Here is a 19,259-nt window from a genome sequence, read left to right on the forward strand (position 1 = left end):
TTCGCTCAGTCATGTCCAGCTCTTTGCAACCCCATGGACTATAGCCTATCGGGCTCCTCCATCCATGGAATTTTCCAGGCAAGAGTACTGGAGTGGGTTGCCATTTCCTTCTCCAGAGGATCTTCTCGACCCAAGGGTCAAACCCGGGTCTCCCGCCTTGCAGGCAGATGCTTTACCACCTGAGCCACCAGGGAAGCCACTAATAAAGCAGAAGTAGATATTTTTCTGGAGTTCCCTTGTTTTCCAATGATCCAACGGATGTTAGCAATTTGATCTCTGTTTCCTTTGCCTTTTCTAAATCTAGCTTGAACATCTGGAATTTCATGGTTCAGGTACTCTTGAAGCCTGACTTGGAGAATTTTGAGCATTACTTTATTAGCGTGTGAGATGAGTGCAGTTGTGCAGTAGTTTGAACATTCTTCGGCATTGCCCTTCTTTGGGATTGGAATGAAAACTGATGTGATTGCATCCCACTAATTTTGATGTTTGTGTGTGTGTGTGTGTGTGTGCTGAAGGTATGAAGGAGAAAGTGTTAGTTTTGCAGTTGTGTCTGACTCTTTGTGACACCATGGACTGTAGCGTGCCAGGTTCCTCTGTCCATGGGATTCTCCAGGCAAGAATACTGGAGTGGGTTGCCATGCCCTTCTCCAGAGGATCTTCCAGACCCAGGGATCAAACCCAGGTCTCCTGCATTTCAGGCAGATTCTTTACTATCTGAGCTACCAAGGAAGCCTTTATATGCTTTCAGTTACCATCATTAGTATGCAATCCATATATTCTGACCACATAATAAGCCTGATATTAACATTGTAGTTGACAAATACAAGCTACTGTTAATAAGGTAATAACTATTTTCTAAGGCATCTGGCTTTGAAGACAATGACTATCTAATGATAAAATTTATACAATTATTTAAGTTCTAAGCCCTATTTCTACTTGAACTTAAAATTAATATTATAGTACAGTCATTATCTCCACATCAGACTCCATTTTATGGATAGGGGCCTGAGCTCCAGAGAGATTAGGTGGTTTTTCCAAGATCTCAACAAATTAAGTCAAGACTAAAGTTTGGGGCCCTTCCCCTTGTTCTCTAAGGTGGCAGAGGAAATTTAAGGGTAAGTCAGTTATGGAAACCAACATACTCTTTTTGTAAATAAAGGTCTGGATTGCTGAAAGCCATGGTGGGGTAGGTACAATGGAAATCAGACAGGGATCCATGAAAGTGAAGAAGAACGGCAGAAGTGGACAGACCAGGGATGGAGAAGGGCCAGGAAATCACTCAACAAACATTTATTGAGAAATTACTATTCCACTGCAAGATGCTACTTGCTTAGGCTATGAAACACTGCTGAGGAAGATCTAAATTAGCCAGCAGAGCTCTGACTTGATGGATCTGACCCTATAGCTTAATGACTTAGAATCATAATCCTAAATATTTTGAATTTTCCTCAATGGTATCCTATCTGTTATCTCAGCTGAGCCTCAAAAAGCTCTACTGAATCCTTGAGATATGGCATGATATACTAGAGAAGAGCCTGGACTCTGGAACTATACTACCTGGGGTCAAATCTCAATTGTGTTACTTTCCAGCTGGGTGGCCTTTGCAACTTGTTTAATCTTGTGCCTAAGTTTTTTGTTGTTGTTGTTGCTGCTATTTTTAAACTTTATGAAGAAAATCATTATACATACCTCTGGAGTTGTTATAAGAATTAAAATAAAGTACATATAAAGTACTTAGACAGTGCTTGTCATGTAGAAAGTGATCAATAAAGGTAGTTATTATTTAGGCCCAAAGAATATTCTGGAACACACTGTACAGATATAAAAATTAAATCTCAGAGAAATGAGTTGACGTTTTCAAAACAACAGAAAGTCAATGATGTATTTCATCCCTGAACACAGTTCTTTCTTTCCTAATGTTTCCAGTAGCCTAATAAAATGCAAAAGTGTTTTTTTGTAGATATCTTCCCTATTCTGGGCTCCTTCTTCAGTCCAGTGATTTCAGTGAACGTGTGGGTGTCAGACAGAGACCAGAGGCACCGCAGACAGCCCTCATCCGTGGCTTACTGAGTGCCCGCACTCATTCCAACTAACTTGAAGAAAGCCCTCTTCACATCCTTGTTCCGGAGGCTGTAGATGATGGGGTTGAGGAAGGCAGAGATGACATTGTAGAACAGGGCCAGCTTCTTGTCATCCTCTGGGGAGGCCTCAGAGCCAGGCCTCATATACATGACCATGCATGGAATACAAAACATGGTGACCACAGTGATGTGTGAGGCACAGGTGGAGAAGGCCTTGATTCGCCCCTGGGTGGAGCCAATCTTTAGGATAGCAGTGAAGATGCGAACATATGAGGCCAGAATGAGGGGCAATGGAATCAGGAGCAAGATAAAGCCCAAGATAAAGTCCACTTGGTCATTGAGTGATGTATCTGCACAAGCCAACTTCAAGACAGCAGGAATTTCACAAAAGAAGTGGTTGATTTCATTGGGGCCACAGTAGGGCAGATTCATTGCAAAGACTGTGTAGACGAGGGCACAGGTGAGACCGCAAAGGGCAGAGCTGACTGCCAGGAGTACACACAGGGTTTGGCTCATCTTGACCCTATAATGGAGTGGGTAGCATATGGCAACATATCTGTCATAGGCCATAGCTGCAAAAATCCAGGTCTCAGTGATGCCCAAGGTTAGGAAAATGTACATCTGGACCACACACCCAACATAAGAGATAGTTTTACTCTTGCTTACTAGATGGATCAACATCTGGGGCACTGTGGTGGTAGCATAGCTGAGATCCAGCAGAGAGAGGATGCTCAGGAAGAAGTACATGGGGGTGTGGAGGCGTGCGTCTACTCTGATCAAAGTAACGATGAGACCATTGCCCAGGACTGTAAATAAGTAAAGGAAGAGGAAGAGGAAGAAAAGGATCCAGTTGGTTCTGGGATTTCTGGAGAAGCCCAGGAGGATAAACTCGGTTACAGAGCTTTGATTTTTCCAACCTTGGCTATGCGTGGCCTTCCTTCTGAGGAGAGAAGAGAACATATTCCTAAATACCCTGCAGTCTCAGTGAGAGAATGCTGTGTAAGATCCACAGCTGCAGGGACTGAAGGCATCGCAGAACTAAGCAAGCAATCAAATAAAGATCTCCTCCTCCACGCCAGGGAACATTCTATCCAAATTGGCTTCGCATTGCTCTAGGCACTTGATAGGGATTATAGAAATGATTTTGATCTGTCTACCTAGCTTTAATAAAGTTCCAAGGGCCCAATGGAAAAACTGTACATGGCATAAATCTTATTTTGAAGAACGCACACATGTACCCATCCCATAAATCAAAGGAAGGAGGCTAGGGAAATGTAAAATGTTTTACGGTAAACCAAAAAGTTGTAGAGCACTCTATAGTTCCTAAAGTCATTCTTTCAAATGTCAAGACAAGCAGGTGCTACCAAGGACAGTGTAAATGTGAAACAAACAAAAACCCTTGCTTCTTGGCTTTGTCTTCCTCTCTGATGCTGTATCTTTGAAAACCCACATACCATTAATTTTCAGAAAAAGGGGGAGTTTCAAGGAAGCTTTTTTTGGGAAAAGAAATCTTTTCTCTAGAACTTTTATTTCCCTCACCCCCACCATTCCAGCATTACCTGCGGTGGTTACAACTATAAAGATAAATTGACGTATAAAGACAGCCAGAGACTCAAGAATCGAAACCTAGAGAACATGTTTGTGCTTCTGGCATTTCTCAAGAAAATGAAGCTTATTTACCTGGAAATTAGGTGCCTGTGTGTCTCGAAGCTTTTCTTGAAAACTAGTAAGGACTCCTCCACAGCCATGTTGCTCACAGGAGAGAGTTGAGTATTGGGTGGGAATGGATCTTCAGGTGATTTGAACTCCATCCTAGATCTCACCTTGGCAGGCCTAGACAGCAGAACACAATACTGACCAGTCCTTTTTTCTTAGTCCTTTTGCAACAGAACCATAACTGCTAGATACACACCTTTTCCAGACACCAAAGAAGGAAATTGTCTTTAACGAAATGGCATTCTATGAAAATGTTTTAATAAAGGTGATCTCATTTGGTTGTCACCACAACCCACTGAGGTCAGTGTCACGACTTCCTTTTCATAAAATCACCTGTCCAGTGTTGGACAGAGTAAATGACGGAGCCAGGACTCAAAGTCCAAGTCTCAAATGTGTCCCTCGCACCAATTTCATGCAGGGTTTAGCAGGTTTCCCTAATGGCTCAGATGGTAAAGAATCCACTGGCAAATGTAGGAGACCTGGGTTTGATCCCTCGGTTAGAAAGATCCCCTGGAGAAGGGAAAGGCTATCCACTCCAGTATTCTTGCCTGGAAAATCCCATGGACAGAGGAGCCTGATGGACTATAGTCCATGGAGTCACAAAGAGTTGGACATGACTGAGTGACTAAGAACACACAAGCACAAAATAGACCCATTTTAGGTAACATTGTGAGAGAAAGAGCTGACCTGTGTATCAACACTTTTAGAGAGTAGAAAGTTCATATTGCAAAACATTGCAAATTATCAAGTGGTTTTCATAGAGAATCTCAAAACTTTGGGTCAGAATTTCAACATTTAAAGCATTGCACTGGCATGACAAGGCTGGCTGATAGTTCTCAATTTGTGTTAAAATAACACTACATAAAGCCTTGGATGGGACTCAGGCTTGGATAAATGAGAAAAATGATATTAATACTCACATTAGAGGCTCTTTGCAGTAGTATGAGAGTTAGTGGATATGGTTCATGCTCTTCTCTCCTTCAAGAATTTACTCAATTGTCATCTTTGCAGGGAAGACTTGAATCTTTCCTGATCATCCTGTTTGAATCTGAAATATCCCATACTCCGTACATTTTCTGTTTTATCTATCTTCATAATAGCAACTTCTAATGTACAAAATAATTTTTTGAAATCATCAGTTTCCCTCACAAGAATTCAGGAATTTTTATCTTTTTGATTTATTGTATGTTACCAGATTCTAGAGCAGTACCTAGCGTATAGTAGGTATTTTAAGTGCCGGATAAATGAAAGGGCTGAGTCCGAGCTGGCCCACCAAGGGCACCAGTTGCTGCTATTTGTACTTATGGGAGCTATCCTTGTTGCTGAACTTTGCTTCCTAGTGAGCTAGCAATGGAGTTGACCTCATTCTGAGGCTTTCCTTTGGATTTACATAGCTATCAACAGATTTCTTTCCTGGCGGCTCAGTGGTAAAGAATCCAGCTGCAATGCAAGAGACAAAGGAGGCACAGGTTTGATCCCTGGGTTGGGAAAATCCCCTGCAGAAGGAAATGGCAACCCATTCCAGTATTCTTGCCTGAGAAATCACATGGACAGAGGAGCTTGGAGGGCTACCGTCTACAGGGCTGCAAAAGAATCAGACATGACTTAGCGACTAAACAACACCAGATTTCTGAACACGGACTGGTCCAGACCATTTACATACATTATCCATGGTCATCCCACAAAGTCAATACCCACTATTAGCTGCATTTTACAACTAAGGAAACTGATATTTATCAGAGTTAAGCAAAAAACTCAAGAGCCACCCAGAGAACTGTTTTTAACTCTTGAACCTGCAATTTAAAAGGAAAAAACACAAACTAGAGCTTCTCTATACAGAGAAAAGAGCTTATCAGTAAGGAATCCATGAAACCTTGTTATTTATGGAAGAATGGAGGAGACTGAGAAAGCTTAGCTGGGAGACTTAGGAGGAACTTAAGAGAGCTCACTAAATATTCTGAAGGTTGTCATGCAGAAAAAGGTAGAAATGTGTACTGTATGTTCCTGGAGGGAAGAAAATTAGAAATGTGTGGCAAAAGTTGTAAAAGGGGAAATTTTAAGCTCAGTTACAAAAAAAAAGGCAAGAAACTTCTAGTGAGTAATACTACTCAATAATGAGTAGTAGCTCCATTTTTAGTTTTCAAGCATAAGCTGTAAGGCCATGTCACTCAGGTGTGGTATCACTTCTTTGGATGTGAAATCATGATGTACTACATTAAAATTCAACTTTGCCATAAACATTCTAAGATTCTAAAGCTCAATGACACCAAGATTCAGAGAATCTATGATTTTAGGGGTGACTTCTCACTATGTACCCAACCTCACAACAGAGGCTAGTCAAAACAAAGTCATATGCTAATAATGAGAACCAAAGAAGATTGAAAGAAAGTGAGAATACAGTATTTATCAAGTGTAATGTAAAAATTCAAGAGATAATTTAAGTTCCTACTGTCTTATTTGTGCAGATATGGAGCTCCCTTGGGAGCTATGATTGGTATCCATGCAGGGTTGTTCTCCTGCCCGCCAGAAGGTCCCACATAGTCTCTTCCAGAAAGAAGAAAGGTTAAGAAAAATAGTAGACTACAAGCTGAAGGGAAAACACTATTATAAAACTTGCATTAAATCTTTGTTATTCTTTCTTGTTTAAAATTATTTATTCTTGTGTCCTTTGAGAGAATGTTCTAAGAATCAAATTAGGAAAATACAATTTTAAAAGTTGTTAAGTAGCAACTATATTTAAATCACAGGAGGACTATACAACATCCAAGACAAAGTTGAGATGAGAAACATTTCAGAAGAATATTTTCACTGAAGGAGAACAGGAGTGTCTTCCCTGATCTTTCCTGTTCTAGCCTTTCTTTCATCCAACCCAATCTACACACTGCCAGAGTGAGTTTCAAAAAAGACAGAGATGATCATGATATTTCCCTGTTTACAAACCCTAAAAAAAACAAAAACAAAAAAACAACTCCCATTATTTATGAGCTAATGTCTAATTTCCTTAGCTTGGTTTTCAAAGCTCTTTGGAACTTGATTCTTATCTATCTAGTAGGTAACTTGATTACTTACCTACTCATCTTACCTACCTGGTAAGAACTTGATTCTTACCTACCTGGTAGGTAACTTTGGAACTTAATTCTTACCTAACCTGGTAAGTAACTTGATTACTTACCTACTCACCTTGTGTGCTTTATATGGCTTGCTATCTAGGAATGGAATGGTTTTTGCTTTTAATATGGTTGAAAAAATATTCATTTATGTCTGTGGCTGTTTTGCCTTACAACAAGAGTTGAGAAACTCTAATAGAGATCATATATGTCCCACAAAGCTTAAAATATTCATGATCTGGTCCCCTACAAGAAAGGTCTGCTGACTCTAGCTGAAAGCAAACCAGCTCATTCATGACCCTCCAAATATTCCAGGTCCTTTCACAAATCTATTTCTCATGAGGCAGTATGTTCTAAGGAGAGAGTAGAGGCTCTGGGGTCAAATTTGGTTTGAGTTTCGCTTTGCCACTTACCAACAGCACAACCCAGAGAAAGCCATTAATCTCAAACCCTATTTCATCATCTCTAAGACTGGGAGAATAACATATAACTTGAAGGTTTTTGTGAAGATTAAATGATATATTTTTTTAAATTTTATTTTATTTTTAAACTTTACATAATTGTATTAGTTTTGCCAAATATCAAAATGAATCCACCACAGGTATACATGTGTTCCCCATCCCGAACCCTCCTCCCTCCTCCCTCCCCATACCTTTAAGTGTATGTAATACTATAGCAATGTGTCAGTTATTATTACTGCTAATGTTAAATCATCCTCCAGATGAAATGCCCTCCTCTGCTTTCATCTCTTGGTAAAAACCCTAATCATGGAAGTATTCTGTGATTCCCCTCATAACTTCTTCCTCTGGGCTCTGATAACACCTTTAATGTACTTTTATTATTCCCCATGCTCACACACACACACACAAGTTTGTGGAATTCCTTGAGGATGAAAAACCATATCTTACCTTTCTATCTCCAATTCTTAGCACAAGGTATGAGTCGTTGCTAATGAATGTCAAATTAATGACTTTAAGAAGTTATGCCAATGGCATAAGAGTGAGTTTGTTGCAAGACTGGACTCCCAGTCCAATGGTTTCCCCATCACTTTCTCTTTCAAAATTACTACCCAGATCTTCTTGGTGATGTCTACCTGGGTTATCCATGTCCAGAATAACTAAAATCCTCTTCTCAGCAAGTTGGTAACTGAAATAAAGTTTGAAAACAGAAAAAATGAAATTAAGAACACACAGGCAGTCCTTGTATTATCTTCTTCAAATGTGCTTCTCTTTCAGGCTTAGTCTGGGCAACTAGACATGTCATTAGATAGGGGATGAACCAGAGACAGAACCCATTTCACTAAGAGCTCATTGTGGACCAATTAGTTTACACCCAGGATAAGAAAACGATTAAGAGTATGGCACCACAGTCTATGAGGTCCCAGAGTCGGACACGACTGAATAACTGGACACAGCACACATGGCACTAGAATCAGACTTGGGTCTGAGTACTGACTCCATCGCTCATTAGTAGAGTGACCTTGGGAGAGTTACCTCTTGTGTGTGTCTACATCCTCTCCTAGAAACCTGTGATGATGATAGTACTAATCTCAAAGGATTGTCCTGATGGTTAATTGAAACAGCACATGTAAAGTTGCTTAACACTATGGCTGCAGAGTATTGCTCTAAAGCCAGTAGTTACTATTATTATTACTATTTTATCCCACAACAAGTTTTTCTCAAAAATTATGAATTTTTAGAAAAAAGGAAATTGGGAAACAGGATAGCTTTTCTGATGTTGCACAGTATTAAAGGGCACAACCCAGATCTTTCTCCAAAGGCCACTCTTCACTGGGCTCTGCTGCTTCTGCACCATCTACAGGTGATGCTCTGTTAGGACTATTGCTGACAGCGATCTGGTGGGAGAACCCTTCCCAGGATTCTGGCTTTGTCTTTCATGCCCCTTACCTGTCTTTTCACTCTCACCTTATCCCAAGTCCAATACACACCCTTCCTCCACACCCATGTCCCACAACTGCCTTGGGTATAAGAGAATCCTGTTGTAGCTACTCTCCAGAAGTTGCCACATCTCAGCAGCTCCCTGGGAAATACCTAGCTGGTGTATTAATGAGGCCCATGGGTATTGGGGATCAGAGTCCCTAAGGATGCAGCCAAATAGATCCTGATGTCACCTTAGGAGGCTTCTAATCCTAAGGGATACCATTCCTCAGGGGAAGGTTCAGTAAGGAGGGAGTCATCAGACTAGAGATAGAAGGGCTGAACATGCCCCAAGGAATCCTAAGATTTGGGGGGAACTAGAACTACAGAAGCAGTGTGAAGTTTTGTCCCTTTACTCAGACCTCCATGTGGGGGCATGCTAGATGAGTACAGCTAAGCAGTTAATACCAGGACCCAAGTTTTAGCTGCTATGCTGGTCTTTTCCCCCATCTTTTTGGTGTGAAGTGATGGGATTGGATGCCATGATCTTAGTTTTTTTAATATTTAGCTTTAAGCCAACTTTTTCACTCTCTTCTTTCACCCTCATCAAGAGGTTCTTTAGTTCCTCTCCACTTTCTACCATTAGAGTGGTATCATCTGCAAATCTGAGGTTGTTAATATTTCTCCCAGCAATCTTGATTCCAGATTGTGATGCACCCAGGCTGGCATTTTGCACAATGTACTCTGCATATACATTGAACTGTGGAAAACTCTTGAGAGTCCCTTGGACAGCAAGGAGATCAAACCAGTTCATCCTAAAGGAAATCAACCCTGAATATTCATGGGAAGGACTGATGCTGTAGCTGAAACTCCAATACATTGACCATCTGATGCAAAGAACTGACTCATTGGAAAAGATCCTGATGCTGAGAAAGATTGGAGGCAAGAAGAGAAGGGGATGGCAGAGGGTGAGATGGCTGGATGGCATCATTGACTCAATGGACATGAATCTGAGCAAACTCTGGGAGATAGTGAAGGACAGGGAAGCCGGGTGTGATGCAGTCGATGGGGTCACAAAGAGTCGGACATGACTGAGCAACTAAACAACAACAAAGTTTCATTAACTAATAAATGTTCCCAAAAGCAAGGGTTTTATGACTCAACCTTGATAAATATTATGTTAAATAGAGTCAGTGTGTATTTTCCTTGTTTTTCATTGCTCATTTACCTATTTGCTTCCTATTTACTCATTCATCAAACATTAATTGATGCTTACTGGCATTGCATGTCAGGCTTAATGCTAGGTTCTGTGGATGCAGGCATAAATCATGCAAGTCTCAGTCTAGTAGGGGAGAGACACATACTTAGACAAGGATGTTATAAGGTGCCGCTGGGAACACATTCAAAACTCTGAAGGAGTGGCAAGGAAGTGGTCCAGGCTCTAAAGACAATCTCGGAATTCTCAAGACTCTCTACTATTGCATGAAGCATGAATAGAACAATGTTTCTAAGTCTATTTGGACAAGAAATCTTTTTGTCACAAAATGTTTCTCAGGACCAGAGTTTCAGGTAACATCCTTGAAAAGTGCTTGTCTAGAGAAAAAAATCTAATTTTTTCAACACAATGTTCCAGGCCCTGTCTGTCACATCTACTCTCCCCTGCCTGGGCCTACATTCCAGCCACTCTGCCCATTCTCCAAAACCTCTGTGTCTCTAGGCTTTCAGCATCCTATTTCCTCTTCCAGAACACTTCAACCTCTGCTCCCTGCCCTTTAATCCAATTATCAAACTTCTACTCATGCTTTGAAAACCCAGCAGAACTTTAACTCTGTCTTTAGAGCCTGGACCACCTCCTTGACACTCTTTCAGAGTTTTGAATATGTTTCCAGCAGCACCTTATAACATCCTTGTCTTGGTATGTGTCTCTCCCCCATTAGATTGGGACTTGCATTATTTATGCCTGCATCCACAGAACCTAGCATTATGCCTGACATGCAATTCCAGTAAGCATCAATTACTGTTTGATGAATGAATAAATGATGCCAACATCATGGCTCACCTTCTTTTCTCTGATAACAGATATTTTTCAAGTCATCTTTATTTCTTTCTGCTATAAAGACAATCTGTGCTGATTGTAGAAATTTTAGAAAGTAGAGAAAAATATGACCCAAAATAAAAATCACTTGGTATCTTACTACCCAGAGAGAGCCAATGTTAACATGTTAATGTATATCCTTTCAGGCTTTTAAAAATGAATGTATGCATTTTTATAAAAATTGGATTAACTTTATACATACAAATTTACATTTTGAATTTTTCCACCTAATGTTATATATACTTTTCACTGTAATTGAATAATGCTTTAAATATGATAGATAATATTAGTTGCATACTGTTTCATAAAGTTGATGTATCATATTTGCAGCTGTTTCCAGTCATTTTTTAAAATATTTATTCTACTATTTATTTTATTTTTGACTTCTTTGAGTCTTAGCTGTGGTATGCAGGATTTTCGTTATGGCATGTGGGACCTTTCATTGTGGAGCATGATTTCTCTCTAGTTGAGGCACGTGGGCTCTTTTGCCCCACAGCACGTGGGATCTTGGGCTTCCCAGGTGGCGCTAGTGGTGAAGAATTTGCCTGCAGGAGACATGAGAGGCTGGGGTTCCATCCCTGAGTCGGGAAGATTCCCTTGAGGAGGGCACAGCAACCCACTCCAGTACTCTTGCCTGGAGAACCCTATAGACAGAAGAGCCTGGAGGGCTAATCTATGGGGTCACAAAGAGTCTGACACAACTGAAGCGACTTGGCATGCACGTGTGGAATCTTAGTTGGACCAGGGATCAAACCCATGTCCCCTATACTGGAAGGCAGATCCTTAACCACTGAAACACCAGGGAAGTCCTCCAATAGTTCTTTGATGAACATATTTGAACATAAAATTTGGTCCGTGTTTCTGATTTTGTTCTTAGTATTGCCAGGAAAAGCCAGTTCTGACTCCCTGTTGGAACTGTCACTTTGACTTGCTTTTCATTGCTTTTGTTATTATAATCATACATAATGGCCTGCCTCAGAATCTTGCCCCCTCACTCAGTTCACTCACTCAGTCAGAGTTCGACTCTGTGACTCCATGGACTGCAGCATGCTAGGCTTCCCTGTCCATCACCAGCTCCCAGAGTTTACTCAAACTCATGTCCATTGAGTCGGTGATGCCATCCAACCATCTCATCCTCTGTCGTCCCACTCTCCTCCTGCCTTCAATCTTTCCCAGCATCAGGGTCTTTTCAAATGAGTCAGCTCTTCACATCAGGTGGCCAAAGTATTGGAGTTTCAGCTTCAGCATCAGTCCTTCCAATGAATATTCAGGACTGATTTCTTCTAGGATGGACTGGTTGGATCTCCTTGCTGTCCAAGGGACTTGCCCCTCTACCTGACTGTTAAAGTGCATCTGTTCAGAACTCTGTACTTGTGTAGATGTCAGGAAGGAAGAAATTAACACATTCCCTGCCTGAGACTTGCCATTCTGGGAGATTCTTGCAAGATTAAATGGTGTTTTTACATTGTTTCCTCACCTCCCCCCATCTCTGATACAAAAGAACCTGGCATCCAGACTTCGATAGATAAGATGCTTCTTTAGAGACATCAATCTACCATCTCCTCAGTCAGCAAGCTGGGACTCTGTAACATTAGGACAAATTCCTAGAAGTGAAATTTCTGGACCTGTTTATAACAACATTGTGAAGGTATGATACAGATTGTTATATGCTTGTCATATGATATTTTTATTTCATAAATGAACATATATAAAATCCTTAAAACTTTATTGGCACATAAGTATTTAATAAATACAGACATAATTCCTTATTTAACAGATATATTGAGTGCCTACTCTGTAGAAGGCACTGCTCTGAAAAGGTAGAGCCAATAATATTCTTTTCAGTAACAAACGTGAGTGTAAGTCTTCCTGCACACTTCCCAGCACTGGGCATCATCATTTTCCTAATCCTTGCTAGTTTGATGATGAAAATGATTCAATTCATATTTATTAATAACAAAAGCAAAACATTTCTTCTATGTGATGATAGCTGAACAAGATATAATCCTTTTTATCTCCTCCCCATTCTTATCTGGAGAATTCCATGAACAGAGGAGCCTGGCAGGCTACAGTCTATGGGGTCACAAAGAGTCTGACATGACTGAGTATGCACACACACTTTTTGCATCTGCCACTATTTCTTACATTTTGCTAGTCTGAATCCATCAACTTTTCCATTCACTGACTTCATCTTCCCTCTCCGACTGTTTGGGTGGACTGTTACTCCTTCACTCATAAAATATCCATTGAAGGCTAGTAGATAAGTGGCATGGGCTAGATTCTAGGGATACAGCACTCAACTAGACAATAATGATCCTGCCTTGTGGATTTACTAATTTGCTGTCTAATAGAGAACTCAGAATCATGTGCCTTTATTATTATGAGAGGTACTGCATGCTTTGGAAGGCTAACTCACTCTGGGAGCTCAAGGAAAGGCTTCTTTGAGCAGCTGCAGTTTAAGCCAAGACCTGGCAGATGAACAGGACATCAATGGCATAAAGGGGTGAGGTTAAGGGTGAGAAGAGAAGGAATAGCTTATGTAGAAACCCTGAAATGAATGGGAAAGAGCATGTCTTTGCACCTCCAAGGCAAAGACAGAAATCCAGCTTACTTGGAGTGAGAGAAAGAGGAGCAGAGTGACCAGAGTGAGATGAGCCTGGGGAGGCCACGGGGGCCAGATTGTACACGGCCTCATTCACCCTGTCTCCTCCCTTGGCCAGGAATCCTGCGATGTCAGTGTCCTCACCCTTCTCTCCATCTGACCTAATACCACGAGTGCAGTTTCCAAAGGGCATGTACCTTTCTCAAGATTCAGCCACAGGTCATTCCCCAATGCTCATTCCTCTGTCTCAATCAAAGATTTTAGTGTCTCAGAGACCCTTCTTTTGTAAATCACCGAGACTAGAACAAGATGAAAATAAAAGACTGATATGCTTGGAAGAGATTTTGTGGTAGGTCTGCTCCCCAAGGGCCTGAATGAAGCTGAGACTCCTGGCTGGGCATGGGGATGGTGTAGTGGTGCTGCTGGGTCATATGAATGAGTGTTTAAGGCATTGACTGTGTATCATGAGTCTTGTTCCTCTGACCCCCCAGCACCTCTTTCACAGCCTCATTCTGGGGCTCTGCGCCAGCCCATCACCTTGAGGAAAGCCCTCTTCACATCTTTGTTCCGGAGGCTGTAGATGATGGGGTTGAGGAAGGCAGAGATGACATTGTAGAACAGGGCCAGCTTCTTGTCCTCTTCTGGGGAGGCCTCTGAGCCAGGCTTCATGTACATGACCATGGCTGGCACACAGAACACGGTGACCACAGTGATGTGGGAGGCACAGGTGGAGAAGGCCTTCAGCCACCCCTGGGCTGAACGAATCCTTAAGATGGCAATGAAGATATTGATGTAAATGACGAGGATGAGAGAAAGTGGAACCAGGATGACACTAAAACCAAGAATGAAGTCTACCTGGTCATTGACTGAGGTGTCTGCACAAGCCAGCTTCAAGACAGCAGGGACTTCACAAAAGAAGTGGTTGATTTTGTTGGGACCACAGTAGGGCAGACGCATGGCAAAAACAGTGTAGACAAGAGCTGAGACGACACCCCAGAGTCCACAGAACAAGACCATTACCCTACACAGCCATGGACTCATGATGACCTTGTACCTGAGTGGGTGGCAGATGGCCACATACCTGTCTATAGACATGATGGCAAAGAGCCAGGACTCAGTAACACCTAACACCAAGAAAATGTACATTTGGGCCACACAGCTGGCAAAAGAGATGGTCTTCTTCTGGCTTGCCAGATGTGCCAACATCTGGGGCATAGTTGTGGTGGCATAGCCCAGATCTAACGTGGAAAGTGTGACAATGAAGAAGTACATGGGTGTGTGGAGGTGCGAGTCCAGGGAGATGAGGATGATGATTAAACCATTGCCCAGAATGATCAACAGGTAGGTTGTCAGGAAGGCTGAGAAAAATAGAGGAGTGGTTTTGGGGCTGAAGGAGAAACCCAGAAGGATGAATTCAGTCACAGAAGACTGATTAGTCTCTTGCATTGTGTTCTACTTCTGAATGAAAAAGAAAGACACCAATTTAGACAGAAGATTAGCTGAACTACGTACCCGGATAAGGGTTGCTGATGGGGTTGGGGTAGTGGTCAGTGTCCAGTTATAATGAAACATCGTGATCCCCACGACAGGTTGTTTTACCTCCCCTTGTCCACTGCCACCACTCGCAGGAAATTTATGAAGAGGAAAGGGCTTCCACATCTGGCCTGGCTCTGCCTCTGGCCCACCAGCAGTTGCTCATCTCAGCCTCACTTTACTCAGCTATGAAGTGAAAGCACTGGGCAGGGGATCTCTACCTCCTCTTAGCATCCCCTTCTCCTTAGTAAGGCAGCCAGGTGTTTAGAGATAAACATTGTCATACAGATTATGCAATTTGGCAAATTACAGTGAGAAAAACTACTTGGTCTTGTTGAGGACATCAATTTATTTTTCCACTTTAGTTACACCCTCAGATTGCTCCCAGCAAGGACAGCTCTCTGACCATCACCTACTCCATCACAAGTCATGGTGTGTTAGAAGGCGCACTGGGTTCTAAGTCCCGGTTTTAAGGTTTATTCAGTGAATGACCTTGAGTAAGCCCTTTACCCCGCCCTCTAACCCTTTGAGGCCACTTCCTTGAGTACAAAATGAGAGTAATTATCTCTTTGTTACAAATTTGCTGCAAAGATTGAATGATATTTTGGCATGAAATCATCACACAGAGGACCTAATGTGATAGATACGTAATAAATGTAAATTGCATTTCTGGATGGTTCTCCATATACAGGGACTGGGATTCAGGTCCAAGCTATGCAAGCAAACATCTTGAGAACGACTTCACCATATCTGATGCTCACAATCAACTTTCACTCCCCTAGAGGCCTACCTTCTGTTTCTTCTCCCCACAAAAGCCAGCATTTCATTCCGTCCTTTAGCTTCTTACTGACTCTTAGCTCTTCCCCAACTTAACCTTCCTGAACCTTCATTTCTTCATGGAGAACAGGAAGAAGCCAGCATCACTGAAGAGGTGTCGTGTGTATTGCCAGTGCTCAGGGAGTGAAGCAGTCTAGATGCTGTCAGTGTTATTCCTTCTCCTGGAACAATTTTATTTGACTCAACCTATTTGTTCTCCAAGCTGCTTGTTTTCCTTCAGATACCCTGAATGAGTCTTCACAAGAACCTGTGTCTACATGCACCACAGTGGATGGCTTCTTGACTTCGGCTAAAGGACTGCACACAGTTGGAACCTCCCATATGCTAGGCTCTTTTCTAAGACCTTCACAGACATTATCCAGTAGCTGGCAGGTAATTATTCTTACTAAATCCCTTGCACGATAGAGACTTTGTAGGTCACATTGTACCGACAAGTTGGCCTCAGTTTCCATATAAAGTATTATGTATTTGGGGTAGGTGGTTTCAAAGAAGAGAAACCACAGAGTAGTGTGGAAAGGGCAAAAGATTTAGAGACAGTAGGTTCTATTTGAATCTTGATTCTGGCTTTACTTGTTATGTGAACTTGGGTTGTTTGCTTCCTAGGCCTCAGTTACATCAACTGTAAAATGGGAATAAAAATATCTATCTTACAAGCAACATTCTTCCTTAGAGGAATTCCAAAGATATGAGAATATTCTCTCTTGGCGCCAAGAGTTGGCAAATGTGCTTGCTGCCATTTCTAAGTTTTCAGTTTTCACATACAGTCAATGAATGTGTTTGCTATTAAGAGTCTGGTTTCAGCCCATTTTCTCTGCCCCGGCCTTCAGAGTACCTGTTCTAAAACAAAAATCTGACTGGGCCCCCCTTTAACCTTTTGGTGACTCCCTTGCCTACAGGGAAAAGTCTAAGAGAGGTAGACAAATACCCTGGCTTTACTCCTTAAAGCAAGGCTCAGTTTTGTTCACCAGACTCCAAGGTAGATCAGACATTTTAAAGAGATCTCCAGCTGCTGCAAGGACTGAAACAGGGCACCACAGTGGCCTGAGATGCCAGGCACAAGGAGGAGACATGGAAAGGAGATGCATTCCAAGTCACAGTGGGGTTTTGTCGCAGAGATGAGGACCCAGAACTCCAGGATGTCAGCTGGCCAGCTCTTTGGGTTCTGTCTTAACTTAAGGCAAGCCAAAGAAAACTTGGAAATTCTGCAAGTCAGACATATCCCCCATAAGCAGTTTGACTTCACTGTGCATAATTTTATTTTTTTCCCATAGTAACTTCATTACTTAATGCAGAGCCTGACAGATGGTAAGATCTGGTAAGTGCTTATTGAATGATCTACATACAGGGAGATGTGGAGAAGCCAGTGTAAAAACAGAAAAGAAAGAATATAGACATTCTTTCTCTCCCTACACTTTTTGTTCCCGTTCCTCAGAGATGCAGAGAAGATTACCTGTGTCTAGAGGTCACAAGTCACCCAGGAGAAATCAGGGCATAAGGTGGTTGAAGGAGGAAGATTGAGAGAGTTGGCCCCAAGTGCTCTGAATCTCTCAGTGTGGGAAGAAGGAAAAGAGCTGGGCAGTACCACTAGACTGAAAAAGGTTGAAAACTGAAAACAGAACCATGGGCCAGAGAGCCCCTGGAGCCTACCCCCAGGGAGCAGTGTTGGCTCTCAGGAGCCTCTGGAGGCGGCCTGGGGCAGCTGCCACCTTCATCCACCCACTTTTGCCAGGGCACACTTTGCACAAATGCCAGAAACTTTCAGCCTCCCCATAAACTGCAGGCAGATGCTGCCTTCAGAGTATGACCCTGACACAGCCCTGGTCTTCCCCTCCCTGTCAAATAGGGCTCACCCAGTCCTTCTCAGGTCTGTGTCTGGGAGGGGCCTGAGTCTACAGTGGCTGATGCTGAGCTCAGAATATTTTCGGGCCCAGGTCCAGAGCAAGCAGTCCAGAGCATCTTGCTTTGTTGTGTTCCATGTTGCAGGTCTCTCCCTGAGTCCTCAGTGACACCCCACAGATCTATTCTGGGCAACTTCAGAGATTCATCAGAACTTGGGACTGGAGGCAGTCTTGGAGAATCCAGCCCCTAGCAGGGCACACATCTTCTCTGTAGCCTACCTGGCAACAGATGCTCCAGCTCCTGTTCACATTCTTCCAAGGACATCAGGCTCATTACCTCTCAAGGAAGCTTATGTAGCCTTGAATCTACCCTTCATAAAATACTTTCTCATTCTGAGCTAAAGCTAAGTAATGGTCCATTATGACCCCAGTGATGTGCTCTCTGAAGCACCCCTCTGCCTCAGACTCTGCCCCTGCACTCTCCCACCTCTCCCTTGTTCTCCTGAGTCCCGTCTGCATTTCAATGCCATAGGCTTACCTGTCTCACCTCTGCTTATGAGGGTAAGTGGGGCTGTCTGGGTCATCCTCTTCCCCTTGATAAGCTCTCATGCCCTGATTCCGCCCTTTCTGCTTAAGCTGATCCATACTCCCATCTCTTGCATCTAATGCCAGGCAGCAGCCCCAAGAGACTTCTGGCTGGCATCACAGGGATGGCCCCACCCTTCTGCTCAGTGGCTAAGGGCTCCCAGGAACAACCTCTGGGGAAACATCAGATGCACAGGGATTTGTCATCAGAGCGATCCGGTCACTGTGACCTGGCCAAGTCATTTAGCTTCCTCTCTTTGAAATGGAGCTGTGTTCCCTGTAGCATAACAATACTTCTCATTGGGTTTCTTTGTGTCGAGCAGTGATTATGGGCCAGACATTTGATGTATCCTAAATTCATGCAGTATTATTACCCTCATTTTACAGGTACAGAAAAGGAAACTTGGAGCACTAAGTAGGCTGTGAGGAGCTGGGATTCTTGTCAGACCACCAGGCTCTGCTCCTAACCAGCACTGAACCCACTGTCATGATCCATCACAAGTCAGACCAGAGGCGGGGAGCCTCACAGCCTCTAGGGTGGGAAGGACAGAGTCACACGTACAGTGGAAAGTGGCTGACTCTCACTCTAAACTCAAGAGCAGCAACTTTTGAAGGCAGCAAGCTCTTTGGGGGCTTCCGTCGGATACATGTACTCCTGGGGCTAGACAAGGAGGACGGGAAAGGAACCAACATTTACTGTACACCTTCTGTGTGCCCAGCACTTCAGAGGCATCATTCCATTTAGTCCTCCAACTACTCTGTACAGGAAGCATATTATTTCCACTTTCAAGATGAGGACACCAAAGTTCAGAGCCATGCAATGCCATCTCCAAGGTCAAATGGCTGAGATCCCAATCTAGGTCTGCTTGATTGTAAACGGCCTCAAGCACTCTCTGCTTGATGTGGGCGGTGGGGATGACAAGTCAGGACCACCCAAGTCTCTCACCTGCAGCCCTTCCCTAGGCTTTACTAACACCCCTCCCCCTAA

At 42.8% G+C, this 19,259-nt stretch overlaps 3 protein-coding genes across 14 annotated transcripts in view; 1 reads left to right on the forward strand and 2 right to left on the reverse strand.

Moving 5' to 3' along the window:
• The window catches only part of LOC147375134 (olfactory receptor 2D2-like), a 132,515-nt gene that overhangs the window by 90,868 nt on the left and 22,388 nt on the right, over window positions 1-19,259 (forward strand). For 2 of the 12 annotated variants that reach the window (XM_086383015.1, XM_086383052.1), the window contains exons 3-4: window positions 12,378-12,524; window positions 16,069-16,220. The exons of 5 other annotated variants lie outside the window; for them this stretch is intronic. The gene's annotated coding sequence lies outside the window, so the exon portion shown is untranslated. Of the gene's footprint in view, window positions 1-12,377; window positions 12,525-16,050; window positions 16,221-19,259 lie in introns of those variants that run through there. 5 more of the 12 variants (XM_086383005.1, XM_086383045.1, XM_086383035.1 and 2 more) reach the window with 4 other exon arrangements.
• Window positions 2,064-3,149, reverse strand: LOC147375140 (olfactory receptor 2A5-like). Its single transcript, XM_086383094.1, has one exon. The coding sequence runs from the start codon at window positions 3,039-3,041 to the stop codon at window positions 2,064-2,066; it is 978 nt and encodes a 325-aa protein (XP_086239220.1). The 5' UTR covers window positions 3,042-3,149.
• Window positions 12,687-15,396, reverse strand: LOC147375141 (olfactory receptor 2A12-like). Its single transcript, XM_086383139.1, has one exon. The coding sequence runs from the start codon at window positions 14,922-14,924 to the stop codon at window positions 13,986-13,988; it is 939 nt and encodes a 312-aa protein (XP_086239265.1). The 5' UTR covers window positions 14,925-15,396; the 3' UTR covers window positions 12,687-13,985.

The sequence above is a fragment of the Bos grunniens genome, chromosome 3, assembly GCF_055505025.1.
Source record: "Bos grunniens cultivar Pamir isolate PY7600 chromosome 3, Bosgru_T2T1.0, whole genome shotgun sequence".
Lineage (NCBI taxonomy): Eukaryota > Metazoa > Chordata > Mammalia > Artiodactyla > Bovidae > Bos > Bos grunniens.

Excerpts from the sequence above, each read along its gene's own strand:
- LOC147375140 (XM_086383094.1), bottom strand. The coding sequence starts at position 3,041 with ATGTTCTCTTCTCTCCTCAGAAGGAAGGCCACGCATAGCCAAGGTTGG.
- LOC147375141 (XM_086383139.1), bottom strand. The coding sequence starts at position 14,924 with ATGCAAGAGACTAATCAGTCTTCTGTGACTGAATTCATCCTTCTGGGT.